The following is a 17,592-nucleotide window of genomic DNA, read 5'->3' as shown; positions in this document are numbered from 1 at the left end:
GTAGTAATGTGTAATTACCCAACTGGAATACACAGTGATGGATAGAATACTTATATCAGTGTTTCAAACTCTAGGTACCTAATAAAACAAGTTATATTCAGACGGATTATGATATATCACTGACTTTATAGTCGTGATTCCGTAGGTGGTGTGAAATATTCGTGACATACATTTGACAAGTCAGTGGACTACTATCTTCTAGACTGTATTGAGTTACCCAAATTGGCCAAATGAATTATAGACTCTTAGTCTATAAATTGAGTGCAATATCACTATAATGTGTAATTAGGTGAGCATAGAATTCAACATTGCTCCAAAGGAAACACACACGTAGCTTTATATGTTTGGACTATGTAAAGTAACTCATGTATCCATATTTTTTCGATAGAATATATTAACTTACTTGTATAACTTTTACAGTACAACAGATAGGTGTTTCTGAAGTGAAACATTACAATGACATGTTTCCAGTATCTACTTCTGCACCAAGAAAGTATAGCCAAATACAAAATAGGATCTAGAGTACCACACAGAATGTATAGAACTAGGATGACGATATTACACGGAACAACATCTAGGGTTCACAAAAGGTAGCACACATCATCTATGTTAGAGGCCCCTGGCAAACCATTGGTATAAATAGTGCTACACAGAACTATACGATGCATTGCTAGGTTTTTTATACAGATTGCGCCCATTATATACGTAGTAGACATGCACTACCTACTGGTGCCATCAGATGTAACAATATCCAGTATATTGCCATTTTCACGACAAAATAGCACTCCGTGAGACAGAATGACATTCACGAGCCATAGGTGCGCATTTTCTGCGATCTGCGTCTATGGTTGCCTCGCGTCGCGGTACTTCCATTTCACCGAATCTGGTACCAGGTCGCGCCCCATGACATTACAGAGCTCGGTACTCATGTTGCCTCGCTGATGCTTGTTGCGAGTATATCCAGTTAGTTTTATAGGCTTTCACCGAAGTAATATACGCGTTGAATGTCTGTGGTGTCGCACAGGTGCTGATTTTTCAACACCACCACCTGGATATAGATTCCTAATCTAGGTTCCAGCTCTTTTGTGCGACTCTATACCCCTATAATCGTTGTAAATATACAGATCTATTTGTCTGTATATCATTGTATGTTTTTGTTTTGACACATTCGGTTATCGTGTCGGTTCTGCGGTGACCCGCATGGAAAATACAAGGTTGAATACATGTTATCCATTAACTAGGATGGATTACAATTGTTAATAAATTGGATTGCTGTTTATTGGTGGATTAAAGTCACCTCTTAAGTGCCAATTTTATGTTATGCCCGGGTAGATGGTTTTTTGAGTGTTGTCTTACTCTAGGCGTATTTATGTTGCGCCGTCGCATTCAACCGGCACTTTCTTTTCTGAATTTCTATTCTCATCTATTCGCCATGGGTGCTCATCTAAGCAGTCCGAAGACGGATAAGGTCTCTTGCAACGGCGGCAACTTCTCCGCCCATACTACGCGCTATGGCGCCTCGTCAATGCAGGGTTGGCGTGTATCCATGGAAGATGCGCATCTTGCAATCCCAGATTTGTACAGGGAGGGCGCATCCCCCGATAGCGTGAAAGACGGCAGTACCACACCGTCGCGTGGTGATGGCCGAGACGCCAATTTAATAGGCGTTTACGGTGTTTTTGACGGTCATGGTGGTAGCTGCGTCAGCAAATGGGTATCCGAGAATTTTGCTGTACTGCTGAAAAGTGAAATCGCACGTTATAACGCGCTCCGTGAGAGTAACGGTGTCGAATTGAAGAATTTGGACACTATTGATGAGTCGCACGCTGTAGTTGCGGAATCATTGCAATCTGCTTTCCTCAAGGTAGACGAAGAGCTACAGAAACCAGATACTGAACATGCATTATTAGCTATAAACGAGCGCAATCGTAGTGAAAACCCAAATGAACCCATACTCCATCACGATTCGTCTTTGTTCAAGGTACTACTCCCAGAAAGAATGCCAAATAGGCAACAAACGTTACGCTTAATCGAACAGCAGACTCAAAGGTTGTTGCGCGAGCAGTTTAGCTTCCACCCCAAGAGTGGTACGGACCCCGACTACCTGGAGATGTACAACGAGCCCGAGGGTCATGCAGAGGCAAAACCGGAAGATGAGGATTCCATGGATGATAGCGATGCCAGCTACAACGTGGCGTCGAAGCGCCACGAGGCCGCGTACCCAGGCAGCTCGGATTCTGATAATTTCACCGAGGACCCTGATGCCGACCATATGGTAACACGCAGCGTCAACGAAGATGAGTCAATGACATCAGGCGACTGCCAACCTGAGGAAGACTTTGAAGTGGAGGCGGAGCCCATTATGGACGGAGAAGGACCCAATCCAGCCTATGGATGTGGTTCGACATCAGTTGTCATGGTGGTCCTCGGTGGAGAGACACCAGCTATCCTAGTGGCCAATGCAGGCGACTCCCGCGCGGTACTGTGCCGTGGAGGCCGTGCAGTGCCACTATCCCATGATCACAAGCCGCACCTCCGCGAAGAGGGTGAACGTATCCGAAGAGCCGGTGGGTCTGTAACCAACGGGAGGGTAGATGGTAACCTTAACCTCAGCAGGTCGTTAGGTGACCTGACTTTCAAGCAGGATCTAACGCTGCCACCCGCAGAACAGCGCATATCAGCAATGCCCGATGTGAGAATATGCCCATTGACTGACCAGGATGAGTTCGTTGTCCTGGCCTGCGACGGTATTTGGGATTGCAAGAGTAACCAGCAGGTTATAGACTTTGTGCGCTCTCGCCTCGTGGACCACGAGCAGAATGCCGAGGACTACCCAGACGGCAAAAAGCCAGATGACAGTACCTTCCTGGCAAAGGTGTGCGAGGAACTTTGCGACGAGTGCTTATCCAGTAACCCTAGCGAAAGCGAGGGTGTAGGATGCGACAACATGACGGTAATAGTGGTCCAACTAAGCAAGGACTTCGTGAAAAAAGCCAACCATGCGCCACGTGAAATAACACTGTACGGCAAGCAAACTGATACCTATCTCTAACACACGTTAAATATCTAAGTTATCACCAATTAGCACGTTTAATACCAGGGATCAAGCCCTTATAGGCAAACTTCCTGAATTGGTGCCGGGTTAACCCGACTAGCCTGCTAACAGCCCTGGTACGACCTGTTCATATTGACTAGATATACATGACCATACCTGTCAGCATACAGATGCGATTGTATCTGGTCAACGAGGAGTCACGAGGCAGCGAGTCCAACTTGGCCTGCCAATATATCAACTCCCCGTTATTGCGCGCATTGCGGATATACTCCTTGTACTTCGCCCTCACGTGCTTGTAAAGCACCTAGTATATATATGAATCACACAGGAGTTACATGTATACTGACAGACTATATCACCAAGAGAGATGCACTAGAACCTGTAGACTAACTTACATGCTTATAGCGCCTGCGCATCATACGCGACATTATAGCCCTATCAGGCCTGCAGTACCTGAATTCCGCTGACACTGCAAAGAGTGTTACTAGACAATGCAAAAACCTACTCCCCTTGTAACCAACAAAGCCAGGTGGACGACAAGGTCGCTGCCAAAGCTCACCGGGTATCTCGGGACCGTAATGCAACACCTGAGCCTCGATTATACGAGGGTCCAGGTTATAAGGAGGTATGTCGTCATCTCCAGAAGACATACGGCACCTAGCTAGTCTAGCTTTAGGGGCATAGTATTGAATATCCGCTTTCCCTGGATTCAAGAATCCAGTACTATGAATTCTACAAGATGAAGCACAGCTGCACAATTGAACTTGGTGCCCTAGGAAACCGTATAATACTAGAATCATGAAACATCTCATGTGCGATAATCACCAATCAGATGACAAGCTTATCTAAAGGTACCATCTACGATACACATAACAAATATTTTGGACTATTGCGTAACGAGATTTATCCATTAGTACTTGGATTCGGATACCCAATTTAAGGTACACATCACGGGGCTGCACATCCAACGTTGTTTATTGGTTACCTACTAACTGTATATATAAGCCACAATTAAGTATATTAGTCATAAAAATGATTCCGTGTATAATACTTCAGTATACAATCTGTACCAGTTGTTAATCCCATGGCATCTGCTGGATTACACATACAAGATGAATGTACATCCCTTGGAAGAAGTGGCTGTAACCTATACAGGTTAGTTTATAGCAACTAGTCTATAGCAACACAGACCCATTCCAAGTATGGGAGGAGATCCGCTCTAACATGTTAGACATCCTGCCGCTAAAAGTAAACGCCAAGAAAATAAATGGAAGCCACCAGAAAAAGTATGAAAAGCTAATACCGGGAATAACAGGGGCCTTCCTGGACAATGCAAGCTTCTACTGTACCTATATAAAGGCTGTTAATGACCCCAATAGACAGAAGCCTGCGGCTGATGTGTTCAGCTCCGAGAAGCCGTATTTACACCTGTATATACTACCACCCATGGACTATGAGTTCTTCAAAACTAAGGTGCGTAGTGACTTTAAAAACTTTGTCACGCAGTATAAATCAAGTGGCATCACTATAATATATGGTATTTGCAACAAGGATAAGGATAATCAGCAAAAGGCCAATGTAAAAACAATACAGAAGATTAGGTCACTATTGGCGACGCTGTCAGTGAGTCAGTACCGCTTCTGCTTAGTGCCCATGCTGGGACTGCCGGTGCTAACAGGAAGCGGTACACCCATGGAGGATGTTGATTCCGCGGAAGGGGATGACACCGGATCATCCAAAAACTGGGAAAGCCTACACCAGGTCATGAGTGACTGCATATCGACATCAGTGTGCACACGTATGACAGAAGCTTTGGGATACATATCGAAGAAACACCCACCTGACCAGCTGCAGCAATACATGTTTCACGATGCCGTACTACGCATATACAGCAAGTTCGGGTCGTTGGACATTGCTGCCCAGGGCTACCTGCATATGGTTGACTCCATAAAGCAAACTGATTTGTTCTCCAGGATATCAACAGCGGATTTTGTCATTACACCGTATATATTCTGTGTAAAAACTGGCTATCGTCTTCGACAGGAAGCTAGTCTGTTTGAGATATACCAGTACTTTTGCGCAAGTACTGCGCGGGTATTACAAAGACAAAGTAACCTACAGTCACTGACCCAGACATGTGATTTGTTACTGGATTCAACAATGCTGTTCCTTGGTGTATGCAGTGAATTGGGCAGTGTAAGGCCACTACTGTGGTTACTCACATTTATCCATACTGCTATCCAGTATATCTACGACTGTGTAAATTCAACTGATGAGATTGGGGATATGTTTAATGCCAGCACTGGTACCTCAAGAAGCCAGTCACGGGCGTCATTCTCACTGAGACACCGGAGACAAAGCTCTAGTTTCCAGGAAGTTAACCGTGGTACGGAGTCTGAGTGGTCCTATGTAAGTTACACTAACATGCCAGGAGCAAAATCACTCATATCGCCAAAGTGCATTACCCTGAGTGATGTAGAGTGCGTAAAGCACGTGAACGTATTCAAGATGATGAAACGGTACATTGGATTAATGAACACGTTGGCCTACAAAGTTGCACTCAAGCTATCCAGGCTCATAGAGAGAAATGAGACCCTTAACATAGGGGATTACAACACCGATCAGGAGTGTTACAAAGATTATCGAACTATCGAAGCACAGCTCTGGCAAAAACTACAAGAACCTACCACGCAAAATGAACTCATAAAGGAAACTGTAGAATGCAGTGCAGTCAACTTCTCACAGGGTGACCTGCCGAGGTTTGCTAACGTTATCGCAACGGCTATACAAGACCGCAATGCTCTGGCGTCGATTACCAAGGACTGCAACCAACTAGGTTGGGGAATTAATTTAGGCACTACCAGTATATCCACTTATGCCTGGATAGGTGCTTATGAACCTTATCCTAACCTAGGAGCCTATATGAACATTATACAGGACGCACTTCATGCCAACATGGACAAAGTAGTGATTGGCCCTAATCTGTGTTTAACCCCGATGTCTACATTGGAAGAATCGGTTAATATGTACCTGCGTGCCCTGGCTGCAGCGAAGATTAACATTGGAGCTGGAAGACTCAATATGTCTGGAGTATATGGCCAACAAGTTAAGTACAACTCGTTGACATCCAGGATCAAGCTGAATATCTATATAAACCAAGAAGTCAAGGAAGCCAGTGTAAAATTAATTCTACGTGAAGAACGCAATGAAGGTGAGGATGTATATAGTAATTCGTACGCAACCGAGGAGATCAGCTTGCCAGGAATTAGATTATACAAGGGACTTAATCAGTTTGACCTGAAGCATACATTCAGGTCAACGGCTAATTACCTACTGGATACAATAGTAATCAACAGTACCGAATATGAGACCATGCAAAAACCAGGTACACCAATACCACTGGATATCATTAACCAAGTTGTTAAGTGCGTTAAGAAACAAATCAGATCGCCACATATACTGCCCTGCCTCATGTTACCTACACAGTTTATATTTGATGGACCTGAGAATTGCATAGAGGTATGTGCATACCCATGCGCAACATCGTGCGCTAATTGCGAACCGGTAGTCCTCAAAGGGGTATGTAATTACATATGCTACCAAGTGGCAGCATTTACAGGGGGTAAGATTGTTATATCAGGTGGCGGCTTTGAATACGACCTGGATAAAATATGTCTATACTCACAGGGAGTTAGAAATACAATGGTACACGTGGAGAATACAACAGAAGGATTAGTCCTAGAAATTGGTGAAGGTAAATTGTGTAACCATATTATATGCGTCCCGGTTACTATAGGACCCATTTTATCCGATGATATAAAACAATGTGTCACTGTTTACGAAGATGAAATACGTGCTGATACCAACCTGGTGTTTACAGTATTGCCGCCATTCTGCAGGGAAGTCATGGCCACTCAAATTGGCAATACAGATATAATACTCCAAGCTATTGCGCCATACTATACCCTAGTGGAGTCCGTTTACGTAGATGACAAGGTACTAGTCAACGAGCCCACACTACTGGAACCGTCATCTAAATACTATATCAGCTTAGAGCATAACCTTGCAAAGTCAAGGAGTGACTCTGTATGCAACACGGACGATGTGTCAATAGACAATCTGTCAATTAACACACAAATGAGTTCGAAGGTGGTGTCCTCGGAAAGTACATTCAGCGACGTTTTGAATAAAACTGGTAGCCAGGAGTCTGCCTCCTCAGGGGAACGCTTGGATACAAATAGAACATTTGTCACGGAGCATACAAGCTACCAATCACAAGGGAAGTTAGCTATGGTCCCCCAAAGATTAGACAAGGATAATATGAACACGGATACGCAGGACATTATGCGCCCAGAAATGATTGAGCAACTAACTACTACAAATGGGCATATAAGAAACACACAATCGGAACCAAGTACATCCAAACAGAGTGTAACACCTGGAAGTGCTGTTCTAGATTCTATTCCGTATACAGAACATAATTACCAAAAGCAAGTTATAGTCAACTATCGCATTTTCAGACACAGGTGCCAGCATCACAGTGGCTCGGATACTAACGGACTAGAGCGCTTATCAGACGTTCTGCAGTACAGTTTCACTGTACCACAATCAGGACCAACAGATGTAGTCATAGACTACCAAACGCCGCCACACTGCTTCCCAGGAATTCCATTCGACGCCAGAATAGTACTAAGAGCAACAAGGGATCTCGTGTCCTTCGATTACGAAATGGACGTTAGCGATCATTGGATCGTAGAAGGACCGATACACGGGAGAAATCAATCTCTAAAATGCGGAGAAATAGCACAATTACGATTTAAAATGGAAATAAGACCATTAAAGCAAATCGCAATGGCAGTGCTACCGACTCTGGACTTCCGTAGGCTCAACTGCCCACCCTTACATAAGGAGATTTTCCTCCTAAGCGTGCCAAATTGTTAACATAATATGTTCACACGAATTGCAATAGTAGGTGCAGGTGCTTGTGGTCTATATCTAGCAAAGAATCTACGTGGCCGTGTGTTACCTGGTGCGCGAATAGATTTATTCGAACGGTTGCCACATCCATTGGGACTTTTACGATACGGTGTAGCGCCAGATTCACTTTCTATACGAGATAACGCACGTAATCTACTAGATAGTATACAAGAGCGGTTTTTCTACAATATACGAGTGGTAAGTTGGTTTGTTGACGCGATGCAGTAATACCGGTCATTTAGTATATTATACTGGAGTACTGTTGCACACATTTGTGTTTTTTTTCATGTCTGGCGTTATGTCTATTTCATTTTACCATTTGATTCCATGGGATCTATAGAACTCAACATATGTCCACTGTAGTATTTCTTAACCCAAAACATGTATTGCTTCATTATCTGGTTTAAAGTGATTAATATAGATCGTTCTCCCCGATGCAATTGTGTTGTTAGTGTAGCAAGGATTGCTATAGATCTCTGTTAACAAGTGCTAGAGATATTTACCTCATGTGGCATATACATATAAAGTGTTATAGAACTATGTGATAGTACGTATATATAGCATATCTTTATATATTTCAGGGTTACGATATAGGTATTGAGGAATTGCTGAAGTACTATCACGTATGCATACTGGCCTGTGGATCTGAAGTTTCAAAGGATTTTCCAATACCCGGCGATGATGCCAAAGGGGTGTTTGATGCACTTGATTTAGTACGCTGGTACAACGGACACCCAGAAGCGACGGAGGACGTCAAGAGGTACTTCGAACTACTAGAAGCAATTAACAGACCGATAAACGTATCAGTCATCGGTAATGGTAATGTATCCTTAGACATTGCCCGAATACTGCTGACACCACCCGAGGAATTAGAATCAACTGATATAAACAAGGATTATTTGAAACATAGAAAAGGGGTAAAAATACAAAAGGTAGATATCCTAGGAAGACGAGGTATTATAGAATCGTCATTCAGCAACGCTGAAGTAAGGAAGATACTGGATTCTAGACACTTTATATGTTATACTGACCCAGAAAACCTAGATAAGTTGAATCAAACAGAGCGTAGCGTTACTCGAGCTATCCAAAGGAAGATAGATCTCTTCAAACGATCAGCTGATAATGCCTCTAAACTACGTGATACCCCGAATCACCGACTGTTAAAATTTGACTTTTATAGATCCGTACACTCCGTGATAAGTCAATTGGATAGGGAGTGTAATACGAGGTCTATATTATCATCGGAACCTGGTAGCATAGATAGACCAAACAGGAGATATCCTATAACCCAGCTTGTACTGGATATAAACAAGTTGAATGAACAAGGAATAGCGTACGCCAGTGGCCAAAAATTAGCTATAGATTGCGATATGCTAATAAAGTGCGTTGGGTTTGATAGAACACAGGAAGCGAAGCGGTTGTTGCCCCTGGTAGATAATAAACGCGTGTTTAGCTGTGGATGGTTTGCTACCAACGGGAAGGGTGACCTGTCAAACACACTGGCTGCCACTGTTGCCCTATCGCGTATTATTGCCAACACAACATTCGATTTCCCAGTGGAAGAGGATATAGTAGATTTATTCATGTCAGATCCCAGATATAAACATGTCAGAACTGGAAGCGATAGACGACTGTGAAGGACTCATGTTCCAACATGGACCTGAGGTTGATTTTGGATTCCATGAACACCAAGTACACATACAAGTGTCGAATATACACGATCTGTTGTTTGTTGGACAATGCAAGACGTTGTATATCTACAAGTTAAGTGCCTTTGCATCCAGTGTAGTAAGCAATGAGGCATATAGCCAACATCTACTTGATCGCATAGAGTGCACTAGGGAGATTGAAAAAATATTGATCAACACTGAACGCAACTGCTTGGCAATACAGTCGATTAATGATATCGATATATATGACTTCTCAATTGGCACCTTTACATCCGAGGCACATTTTAATGACCGCATCGTGAGATGCACCTGGAGTAAAAATTGTATTTTGGTATTATGCAGTGATGAAGGCCTTTACTCAGTGTCATTAACTGGTTCTATAAGGACACTATTGGATAAATGCAGTTGTTTGTCAGATATGGGTACCAATGGTAGCCATGCAGTGTGCCGATTCCAGGATGCTATCTACGTGCAAGTGTTTGATGATGTGCCGTCAGACACTGGATTCACTAAGGTCGAGTTGCCAGAAGGATATGATGATAGCCAGGTGACACACGTGGCGGGGTGTCATTTGCTTAGAGATGGCCTAGTAGCTATAGGGATTGTCATAGATAATCAGGATTCCCTAATCCTGTTTTGTGAATATTTGAACGATCCACAAACGATTCACTACGCATTCAACGAGCTATATCTAACGCCTAGTGAAGAAAATGTTGCCATGGAATTCATGTGGGTGGACAAGTGGCAATGCCTGTTTGCAATGTCCAACTGGTCAACCATGGTGGTCATAATGTCGAACCACCCAAATCTAGTGCCTGATAATCAATGGCACGTATTGAATATGAAGGAAGGTTGCGGATTGGAAACCGTGGATATAGATTGCTATCCAACGGAACTGGTAATATGCACATCATATCGGGATACAGTGTATCGCAAAAACTGCGATGTGGACTCACCACTGTTGACTAACCCTTGCGTATTCCTAATGTCACAGGGATGCTCCAAGGTTACACTCAATTACGCTGATATATGGTCAATAGACCAGCAGTCAAACGAAATTGAAAAGCTACCCACATTGATTGATGGCCTTGAAGGACAACATTATTCTAGGTTCCAAAGATATAAAGCGGCTAAAATAACGGAAACCGGTGTTCCAGAGGTAAAAGTAGAGAAAACAAGTAGTTTCGGAATGTTTAACATGGAAGCGTCATTGACCGTTGAGAACTATGTGTCTAGTGTATCGGTGTCCTCTACTGCCGTAGGTCATTCTACATTGGATATGCCACGGGTAACACATAGCGAGTCATTTTTTACTGGTTACCTTGACAAGACACAGAAGAGTGATTTTATCCTGAAGGGCATTAGTCGTAAAAACAGTATCGATGAGTTGATGGAACCATCGGGAGTTCCCACCAGTAAGGATAGTGCACTGATCGATGATATCTATAGAAATGGTATCAAGGATTATCTGAAATTAAATGTTGAAACCAATATACAACTACAAAGAATGAGGCTAATTGAAATGCTGTGCAATACATTCCAGTTGTTTGAGCAGCATCTACAGGAAATTGAACAGATGGATGACAGTCCCAAGATTGAGTTCATACCCCCAAAAACAAATGAATGGACCGAAGAAATAAATTCCATAAAAAATATTCAGGCTGATATCGTAGAGACCCTTAATAAGGGAGTAAATGATGTAGCAATATTGACACCTGATGATGTTAGCCCACAAATTGATACTACCCAGATACGACACCAACTTATGGATTTGTTCACGACTAAAATAAGGTCTAAGAAAATAGAAGTACCACTGGATGAGCTAGAAAATGCAATAAATTCAATGAATGAACGTTTGCTGTGCATAAACAAGAAATTGGATCAATATGAAGAGATGCTAGATAAGCTCGAAAATGAAAGGATATTGCAAAAAGTACCAGTATACAATAGTCGACCATTACGTGAAGAAGTATTGATCCCAAATGATAATGTAAAAGCCGATATAGATAACTTAATCAATCAATTGAGAGCAACTACAGTCAGTGACAGCAATTGCGATCCAATAGAATACAAGCATGGTGGTCCAGTGTATACTAACTATGATGCATTGGCAAAACGAGTACTCTCGAAATCAGATAAGGCATTAAAAAGTGAGGGCACGTCAACATTGGGAACTATATATTCCGATGACACATTCAATTCCAGTGTAAAGTACCCAAGTGACGTGAAACCACTTTTCGGGCCAAGTTCCGCAATGACGTCAACGGGTAGTACATCTGGTTTTTCTTTTAGCAAAGGTGTATCCATTGATAAACCAATGAATACACAGTCAATAACGGTTGAATCAACCAAATCAGACCACAGCAAGGAGTTAATGTCCAATACAACTAAATCGCAAATATCGGACAATGTAGTGGAATCTACTGGTATATTTGGTAAGCACACAGATGGTAGCTTATTCAAGGAGAAATCAGATACAGGAAAACATAATGACAAGACAAACACAGATGACCTTAACGTAACATTCTCATTGAATAGTGCCAATATCGGAAAGGCTACTGAAAAAAGTAGTGTATCGGGTCATAACTCTTTTTTCTCCAGTAGCGTGATAAATAGTGATGCATCGAAAACAGATTTTACGGGATCTGGTTTCAAGTTGGATGCTCCAAAGCAATTAGGCGATTCTGTAAGTTCATTTGGTCAAGTGTCACCTCTTTCCAATAATGGTGTATTGCAGCATCAAAGTTATTCATTCAGTGATATTGGAGCATCGGGAACACTGAAATTAGACACAGGACCCCAAATACCGCTACCGAGTACTAATCAAACCACTAGCTTCGCAACTTATGCGTCAGGTTCTACAATGACGTTTACGGATTTAGCACTATCGCAGGGAAACAAGAATTCATTTGGTATTACAACAAGCCCTTTCGGGTCTAGCGGGTTTGGGAATGCGCCCGCCACGGGTGGATTCACAGGCCTATCGGGGTTCAAAACAGGCTCCTTCCAAACTGATAACAATGTAAAGCCCTCTGGATTCAATGTAAACACACTGCTGGGCAGCAGTGCAACGTCGTCAGGAGGGGCTTCTAACGTTGCGTTCGGCGGCTTCCGCCGCAGCGATCCACTAGATTGAACATTATTTACGTGAACGTTTTCACTAACTAGTTTTGTGTAGCACCAATTCTGTTTATACCTGGTTATATGCATTAAGCTGATCTATTTATGTATGCTATCCCTGAGCCAGGGTCATAACGCTGTTAAATCTATGTGGTGTCAATCTATTGCCGAATTTGTACATAGTTATACGTTCCAGGAACGACACGGACACCATATAAGTGTTAAAAAGTACTACGAAGATTAGATTATTTAGCGATTTAAACGTTGCTTTACATACTGCTCGATGCTCCTTATTGAATTTGTTATGGAAGCATCAGGTACATTGAAAAAACAAACGTCGTATACGGTTTCCCACATGGAGTCACCCGCGGTTCCAGGTAAATTCAGCCCTTTAACCGAATTGATGAAACCAACGAGTAGCACCTCTGATTTGCCGTTTTGTAAACCTGTTTTCGCCATATATATCAACTGCAGTACAGCATGTACCACAAAACGGAGGAGTGAGCCCGAATTTGTCAGTTGCGCCCCGTGATTAGACAAGTCACTTGATAATGGACTTGGAAATGATGCAGTACTGGCATCATACGGAGTTAAAAGATCGGCTATAATGTTCCGTTTCGGAACGCTATGTAACGTGGGTGTCTTAGTAGGCGTGTCATGGGACGATAGTTCCGCGTTGCTAACAGAGTCATCACAAAGTAACTTGTTGTACCGTTTTATGCACTGCAAGAGTTCCTTACCAATACTAGTCTCCTTAGCATCTGGGACTGACAGTGGTATATATAACAACTGGAATAACAATCGGGTTACACAGGAACCTACCAAGTGGTAACACGTGGAACCAGATTCCATAGTACAAGGCTCATAGGAAAACTCCAGAATCCGGTCATCCAAAAAGCGAACGCACATCTCCTCAAAAAGACCTAACATATAGGACTTCAGTTTATGGCAATCTTCGGATCTTCTAGTGACTGACATACGCTTGTACAATAAATTGAACAACTGGCAATATAGCACCGAGAGGCCCACATTGGAAGCCGCAGGTGCATAGCCAGGGTTCAATAAAAAAAGAAATTGAGTAGAGTATATATCGAGGTATTCCCGGCCTACATTCCTATAGTCAACCTTGCTCATCTTTGAAATGAACCTGGTTTCCTGAGTGGCGACAATACCCAATAGCCGATTAAGTGTAACAAGCTCACCTTGCCTAATAAGAGATAGAAATACATTGTAAAAAGGATGTGATTTTATAGGCAATATGTCGATCCCAGGATCGCCTATAGGAGGTATAACGCTAATAGGAGCCATTTTTGCTTTTGGATAACTTTGACCACAGATGTTTGTATAGCATCAAGCAATCACCCTTTGTGTGATTCCTAAATATGTTGTTGTTACTGGGGAGAACAAGGAATGGTAGATTGTCCGTATGAGGTGACCTGAGGGAATCAACTAAATTCCGGTATATGAGAATGCTAGCAAGTGCGTCACGACGACTGGAAGTGCCGTTGAAAAGCTCCGTCTGATACGTGGAACTGTGCTCGGTAACACCAATGACGTTAGCCGATCCGTAGTCAGAAGGTTGAATCTCAAAGCTCTCTTCGCAATTGTTATTGTATAAGCATGGTCTCAGACCATTGGAACACATAAAGCACTTGGTGTTTAACGTATGAAGTAGATTTCCTGATGATATTAAGCTTTCCCAATTACCATAGTACTCTATATGTCGCTGGGTTATATACCTAGAAAGGCGAGTTGCAAAATCGAGGTTAAATAGATTTTGGAATAGATGATGGCCGTCAGTTGGCTTGCCACGAGATAGTGGTAGACCAACCAAGATTAAAAAGCGAGTTATGGTTATCACGTTTTCCTTAAGTAACGAATATATCCTATCACATAATTGAGGTACATCGCCAGTATTTATCAGATTACCAAGCACCTTCGAACTACCCATATGATGAAGAGATATTCCCACGAAGCGTGATCCGTAGTCGAGACTAAGTACAGGAAATGAATCGAGAGATTCAATCTTACGCACCAGGATAGTGTTGTGCAACGGAATGTTCAAGTAACTGTGTTCACCAGTATTTTGCTCAGTAGACAACAGCAGCCTTTTGGGGATATATATACTAGAGTCAGAGAGGTCCACACCAGAAGTGGTATTTACAGAGTTCTTGAGGTCAGAGTGTTTTAGTAGATATATACCAGAGTCAAGAGGTACGACCACTTTAGTAATAGAATAGCTATATACACCGACAACGGAGAGAAGCAGTAGCGGTACAAATATCCTAGCGCATCTGACCGCGACGCTCAGTAGAAACATTAGCTACCCTTGACCTCACCTGATTGGGAACAAACAAAAGCGCAGATGAATATTCCTCAGCTACTTTACTGCTGTTATCAACGCACGCTGCATCCTTGCGAGGATTCAATGACCCAGATTCCTGCAGTTTAACGGTACTAGACACACATTTTGGCGCATTACACGCATCCTCAGTTCTGTCTATAGCGCGCTTTCTGGTCATATTACATATATAGTAACCTTAAACATTGGGTCAACGACACACAACATATGGAGATATAGGTGTAAAAGTGCAATATATAACATCTGTGTAAAAACATTTATATAATATGGACCCAAATGCAAATGGTGTGCCGCCGCCACTGCCATCCAATGAACGTGAATGGCGTATGTTCGAACGGCAATATGGACGGTGGCTCAAAGATAACGCAAGCACAATCACAAGAGATGAAGGAGATATGTTCAGAAAAGCTACATATAGCTGCCTAGGATTAGGAGTTTCCGCAGGGTTACTGATTAACATGGGTCTGTCAAAGGTTAACATCATAAAGAAGCCGGCGTCTAGACGTATGCTGTCTGTTTTCACAGCATTTTACTTTACTGCCTTATGCATCAACCAGAAACGCAGACCACTATATAATAAGGTGTGTTTAGTATCTTTGGGATATATTGCATCCAGTTGCTGTCCTCACCTGGGTCACTTGGAGTCGCCGCCAGGAAAATACTGAATGATGTTCGAAGAATTCCACCAGTGTCAGAAAATGGTTATACCACAGAGGTTCCACCATCTGGTGTACATTCTACTCCCCAAACGGGCATCGCTGCTGAGTCATCAGCTACATACGATAACTTCGTAGAACCAATTGAGCCGTTTTTTACCGATTCAAACAGGTATGTTATCACGCAGCAGTATCACTGTTACACAGCAGCATATCGCAAGAGAACAACAAGAGGACTGGTTTTGATCAACCGAGTGCTGGTGTGTTTAATATTTACAAATCACAATATACAGGTCCATACAAAACCTGGGATGATATACGCAGGGAGAATGTCAGTGCTGAACAACAACCACCGAGGGAGATTTAAAGATTGGTCAGCAAAGAAGTTAATCTCTCGTTTCCACTATTGACCACTGTGGCAATGGTAATCTACCATGGAAACGTAATCAGTATATCGTCACTGTACAAAACGTAATCTATCAACTCGTATAGAAAAACACAGATTCAGTATGTAGTACAACGATTTAGATTTAAAAGAGTGTTGCATTTAGGTAGCATCGTCTGTAGTGGCAGGATGAGTATATCATGTGATTTACAGGGTAGATATCTTCAGTGTATAGTCTGAGTTACACTGTAAAGTGGAATAGTATGTAACTATATTGGAATTGTGCAATGACAGTGCACGGCCAACGATATAGATATTGCCCATAGTTTTATTAACCATGAAATATTATCAGGTTTATATACCCTAGACATACAATGTACAGCGACTACTATCATGAATAATTAACCTGTAGTGGTGTCAAATATCAGCTCTTGGTTCTATTGGATTCAGGGAAAGATCATTGCCACTCAAGAGATAGCCGCAGGATCTTACGAACTCGTCGTACTGGAAGTCACGAGGCCTATTATTGAAGGTATCGACCCATCGGTAAAGATTTATATCAGTGTAAAATTGTATAGTCAGATTCATTAGGCGTTCCGCATTCTGCTTGGAGACGTCCTTAGGGTTAACTATATCGCCCCGTACCAAGACAATGTCCTTCTGTTCCAATAACTCGTCGAATAGAGTGAGGATGAAGTAAGGCGGTGACCTATGAATGCCAAGCTTCTTGTACGCATCAACAGATGTGAACAAGCCACTCTTACCATCACTGAACTGTAAAAACATGTTGTAGCTCCCGGCACCGACTGATATAGGAAATATAAACATTTTACTGCGATTAATGTTATGGCGCAATTGGCGATATATAGACCCGGATATGACGTTAGTAACTACATCATTCCGATGTTTAAATTGCTTGCGCCATAAATCACATATCTTGCCAGCGTCGCATTGTAATAGTAATGGCACCTTGGCAACATCCTTTAGATTACGGGGTACTGGGTACATAAAACTGAATTTGCGATTTATAACCAAATTGTACCCTAATAAACGTTTCATTCCGGTTGAGGCTCGGTTGGAGGCCATTTGTATAGCAAGTCATTAACCACGTCGCCCACAGTAATGCCCTTATGAACCCTGTTCATGTGCTTGATGTATCGCATCGCAAAGTCTAATTCTAGCATGAATGTCCTCGCGATTGCTTTCACATGGTCACTTGCAGGCTCAGCAAGTATCTGTTCTAGCTCGTCCTTTATCTGTCCAATGATAACATACGATTATACACTCTTTGTTATCTACTTGTCTATAGCAACCTACCTCATATTTTTTAAAGGTTGATGAAGACTCAGTGGATGACATTTTTATAC

The 17,592-nt window shown here is 42.4% G+C and overlaps 9 protein-coding genes across 9 annotated transcripts; 5 read left to right on the top strand and 4 right to left on the bottom strand.

Moving 5' to 3' along the window:
• The first annotated feature begins 959 nt into the window (after positions 1 to 959).
• On the top strand, positions 960 to 3,054 carry BBOV_I000710 (Protein phosphatase 2C family protein). Its single transcript, XM_001608683.2, has one exon. It carries the CDS (start codon positions 1,316 to 1,318, stop codon positions 3,050 to 3,052), a length of 1,737 nt encoding a protein of 578 aa, XP_001608733.1. The 5' UTR covers positions 960 to 1,315; the 3' UTR covers positions 3,053 to 3,054.
• A 17-nt stretch (positions 3,055 to 3,071) lies between these two features.
• On the bottom strand, positions 3,072 to 3,942 carry BBOV_I000700 (Ribosomal protein S14p/S29e family protein). Its single transcript, XM_051767066.1, has 4 exons — positions 3,561 to 3,942; positions 3,451 to 3,524; positions 3,212 to 3,359; positions 3,072 to 3,178 (listed from the first exon to the last, which is right to left on the bottom strand). The coding sequence occupies exons 1-4, from the start codon at positions 3,865 to 3,867 to the stop codon at positions 3,075 to 3,077; spliced, it is 633 nt and encodes a 210-aa protein (XP_051622946.1). The 5' UTR covers positions 3,868 to 3,942; the 3' UTR covers positions 3,072 to 3,074.
• Positions 3,943 to 4,153: 211 nt separating this feature from the next.
• Positions 4,154 to 7,998, top strand: BBOV_I000690 (uncharacterized protein). Its single transcript, XM_001608681.2, has 2 exons — positions 4,154 to 4,210; positions 4,245 to 7,998. The coding sequence occupies exons 1-2, from the start codon at positions 4,168 to 4,170 to the stop codon at positions 7,994 to 7,996; spliced, it is 3,795 nt and encodes a 1,264-aa protein (XP_001608731.2). The 5' UTR covers positions 4,154 to 4,167; the 3' UTR covers positions 7,997 to 7,998.
• Positions 7,999 to 8,001: 3 nt separating this feature from the next.
• On the top strand, positions 8,002 to 9,674 carry BBOV_I000680 (NAD(P)-binding Rossmann-like domain family protein). The gene is made up of 2 exons (XM_001608680.2): positions 8,002 to 8,230; positions 8,614 to 9,674. The coding sequence occupies exons 1-2, from the start codon at positions 8,003 to 8,005 to the stop codon at positions 9,667 to 9,669; spliced, it is 1,284 nt and encodes a 427-aa protein (XP_001608730.1). The 5' UTR covers position 8,002; the 3' UTR covers positions 9,670 to 9,674.
• Positions 9,633 to 12,886, top strand: BBOV_I000670 (uncharacterized protein). Its single transcript, XM_001608679.2, has one exon. It carries the CDS (start codon positions 9,638 to 9,640, stop codon positions 12,836 to 12,838), a length of 3,201 nt encoding a protein of 1,066 aa, XP_001608729.2. The 5' UTR covers positions 9,633 to 9,637; the 3' UTR covers positions 12,839 to 12,886.
• Positions 12,887 to 13,056: 170 nt separating this feature from the next.
• On the bottom strand, positions 13,057 to 14,168 carry BBOV_I000665 (uncharacterized protein). The gene has a single exon (XM_001608678.2). The coding sequence runs from the start codon at positions 14,128 to 14,130 to the stop codon at positions 13,072 to 13,074; it is 1,059 nt and encodes a 352-aa protein (XP_001608728.2). The 5' UTR covers positions 14,131 to 14,168; the 3' UTR covers positions 13,057 to 13,071.
• Positions 14,117 to 15,403, bottom strand: BBOV_I000660 (putative integral membrane protein; the record flags this gene model as incomplete). The annotated part of the gene is made up of 1 exon (XM_051767821.1): positions 14,117 to 15,403. The coding sequence occupies exon 1, from the start codon at positions 15,140 to 15,142 to the stop codon at positions 14,117 to 14,119; it is 1,026 nt and encodes a 341-aa protein (XP_051622945.1). The 5' UTR covers positions 15,143 to 15,403.
• Positions 15,404 to 15,425: 22 nt separating this feature from the next.
• On the top strand, positions 15,426 to 16,220 carry BBOV_I000650 (uncharacterized protein). The gene is made up of 4 exons (XM_051767484.1): positions 15,426 to 15,765; positions 15,801 to 16,012; positions 16,048 to 16,100; positions 16,134 to 16,220. Exons 1-4 carry the CDS (start codon positions 15,451 to 15,453, stop codon positions 16,205 to 16,207), a joined length of 654 nt encoding a protein of 217 aa, XP_051622944.1. The 5' UTR covers positions 15,426 to 15,450; the 3' UTR covers positions 16,208 to 16,220.
• Positions 16,221 to 16,589: 369 nt separating this feature from the next.
• BBOV_I000640 (ATP11 (ATP synthase) family protein) lies at positions 16,590 to 17,581 on the bottom strand. The gene is made up of 2 exons (XM_051767025.1): positions 17,543 to 17,581; positions 16,590 to 17,481 (listed from the first exon to the last, which is right to left on the bottom strand). The coding sequence occupies exon 2, from the start codon at positions 17,309 to 17,311 to the stop codon at positions 16,643 to 16,645; it is 669 nt and encodes a 222-aa protein (XP_051622943.1). The 5' UTR covers positions 17,312 to 17,481; positions 17,543 to 17,581; the 3' UTR covers positions 16,590 to 16,642.
• Between the last annotated feature and the right edge of the window lie 11 nt (positions 17,582 to 17,592).

The sequence above is a fragment of the Babesia bovis genome, chromosome 1, assembly GCF_000165395.2.
Source record: "Babesia bovis T2Bo chromosome 1, whole genome shotgun sequence".
Taxonomy (NCBI): domain Eukaryota; phylum Apicomplexa; class Aconoidasida; order Piroplasmida; family Babesiidae; genus Babesia; species Babesia bovis.
Note: the sequence above shows the minus strand (reverse complement) of the source record. Positions and strands in the feature narration are given on the sequence as shown.

Coding starts and splice junctions, on each gene's coding strand:
- BBOV_I000710 (XM_001608683.2), top strand. CDS start 1,316: ATGTTATGCCCGGGTAGATGGTTTTTTGAGTGTTGTCTTACTCTAGGC.
- BBOV_I000700 (XM_051767066.1), bottom strand. CDS start 3,867: ATGAGATGTTTCATGATTCTAGTATTATACGGTTTCCTAGGGCACCAA. Junction 3,360..3,450: donor TGCGCAGGCGCTATAAGCAT/GTAAGTTAGTCT, acceptor TATATATACTAG/GTGCTTTACAAGCACGTGAG. Junction 3,179..3,211: donor TCGCATCTGTATGCTGACAG/GTATGGTCATGT, acceptor CAATATGAACAG/GTCGTACCAGGGCTGTTAGC.
- BBOV_I000690 (XM_001608681.2), top strand. CDS start 4,168: ATGAATGTACATCCCTTGGAAGAAGTGGCTGTAACCTATACAG. Junction 4,211..4,244: donor AGTGGCTGTAACCTATACAG/GTTAGTTTATAG, acceptor ATAGCAACACAG/ACCCATTCCAAGTATGGGAG.
- BBOV_I000680 (XM_001608680.2), top strand. CDS start 8,003: ATGTTCACACGAATTGCAATAGTAGGTGCAGGTGCTTGTGGTCTATAT. Junction 8,231..8,613: donor TTTTCTACAATATACGAGTG/GTAAGTTGGTTT, acceptor TATATATTTCAG/GGTTACGATATAGGTATTGA.
- BBOV_I000670 (XM_001608679.2), top strand. CDS start 9,638: ATGTCAGAACTGGAAGCGATAGACGACTGTGAAGGACTCATGTTCCAA.
- BBOV_I000665 (XM_001608678.2), bottom strand. CDS start 14,130: ATGGCTCCTATTAGCGTTATACCTCCTATAGGCGATCCTGGGATCGAC.
- BBOV_I000650 (XM_051767484.1), top strand. CDS start 15,451: ATGGACCCAAATGCAAATGGTGTGCCGCCGCCACTGCCATCCAATGAA. Junction 16,013..16,047: donor TTTTTTACCGATTCAAACAG/GTATGTTATCAC, acceptor ACTGTTACACAG/CAGCATATCGCAAGAGAACA. Junction 16,101..16,133: donor TTTTGATCAACCGAGTGCTG/GTGTGTTTAATA, acceptor CACAATATACAG/GTCCATACAAAACCTGGGAT.
- BBOV_I000640 (XM_051767025.1), bottom strand. CDS start 17,311: ATGGCCTCCAACCGAGCCTCAACCGGAATGAAACGTTTATTAGGGTAC.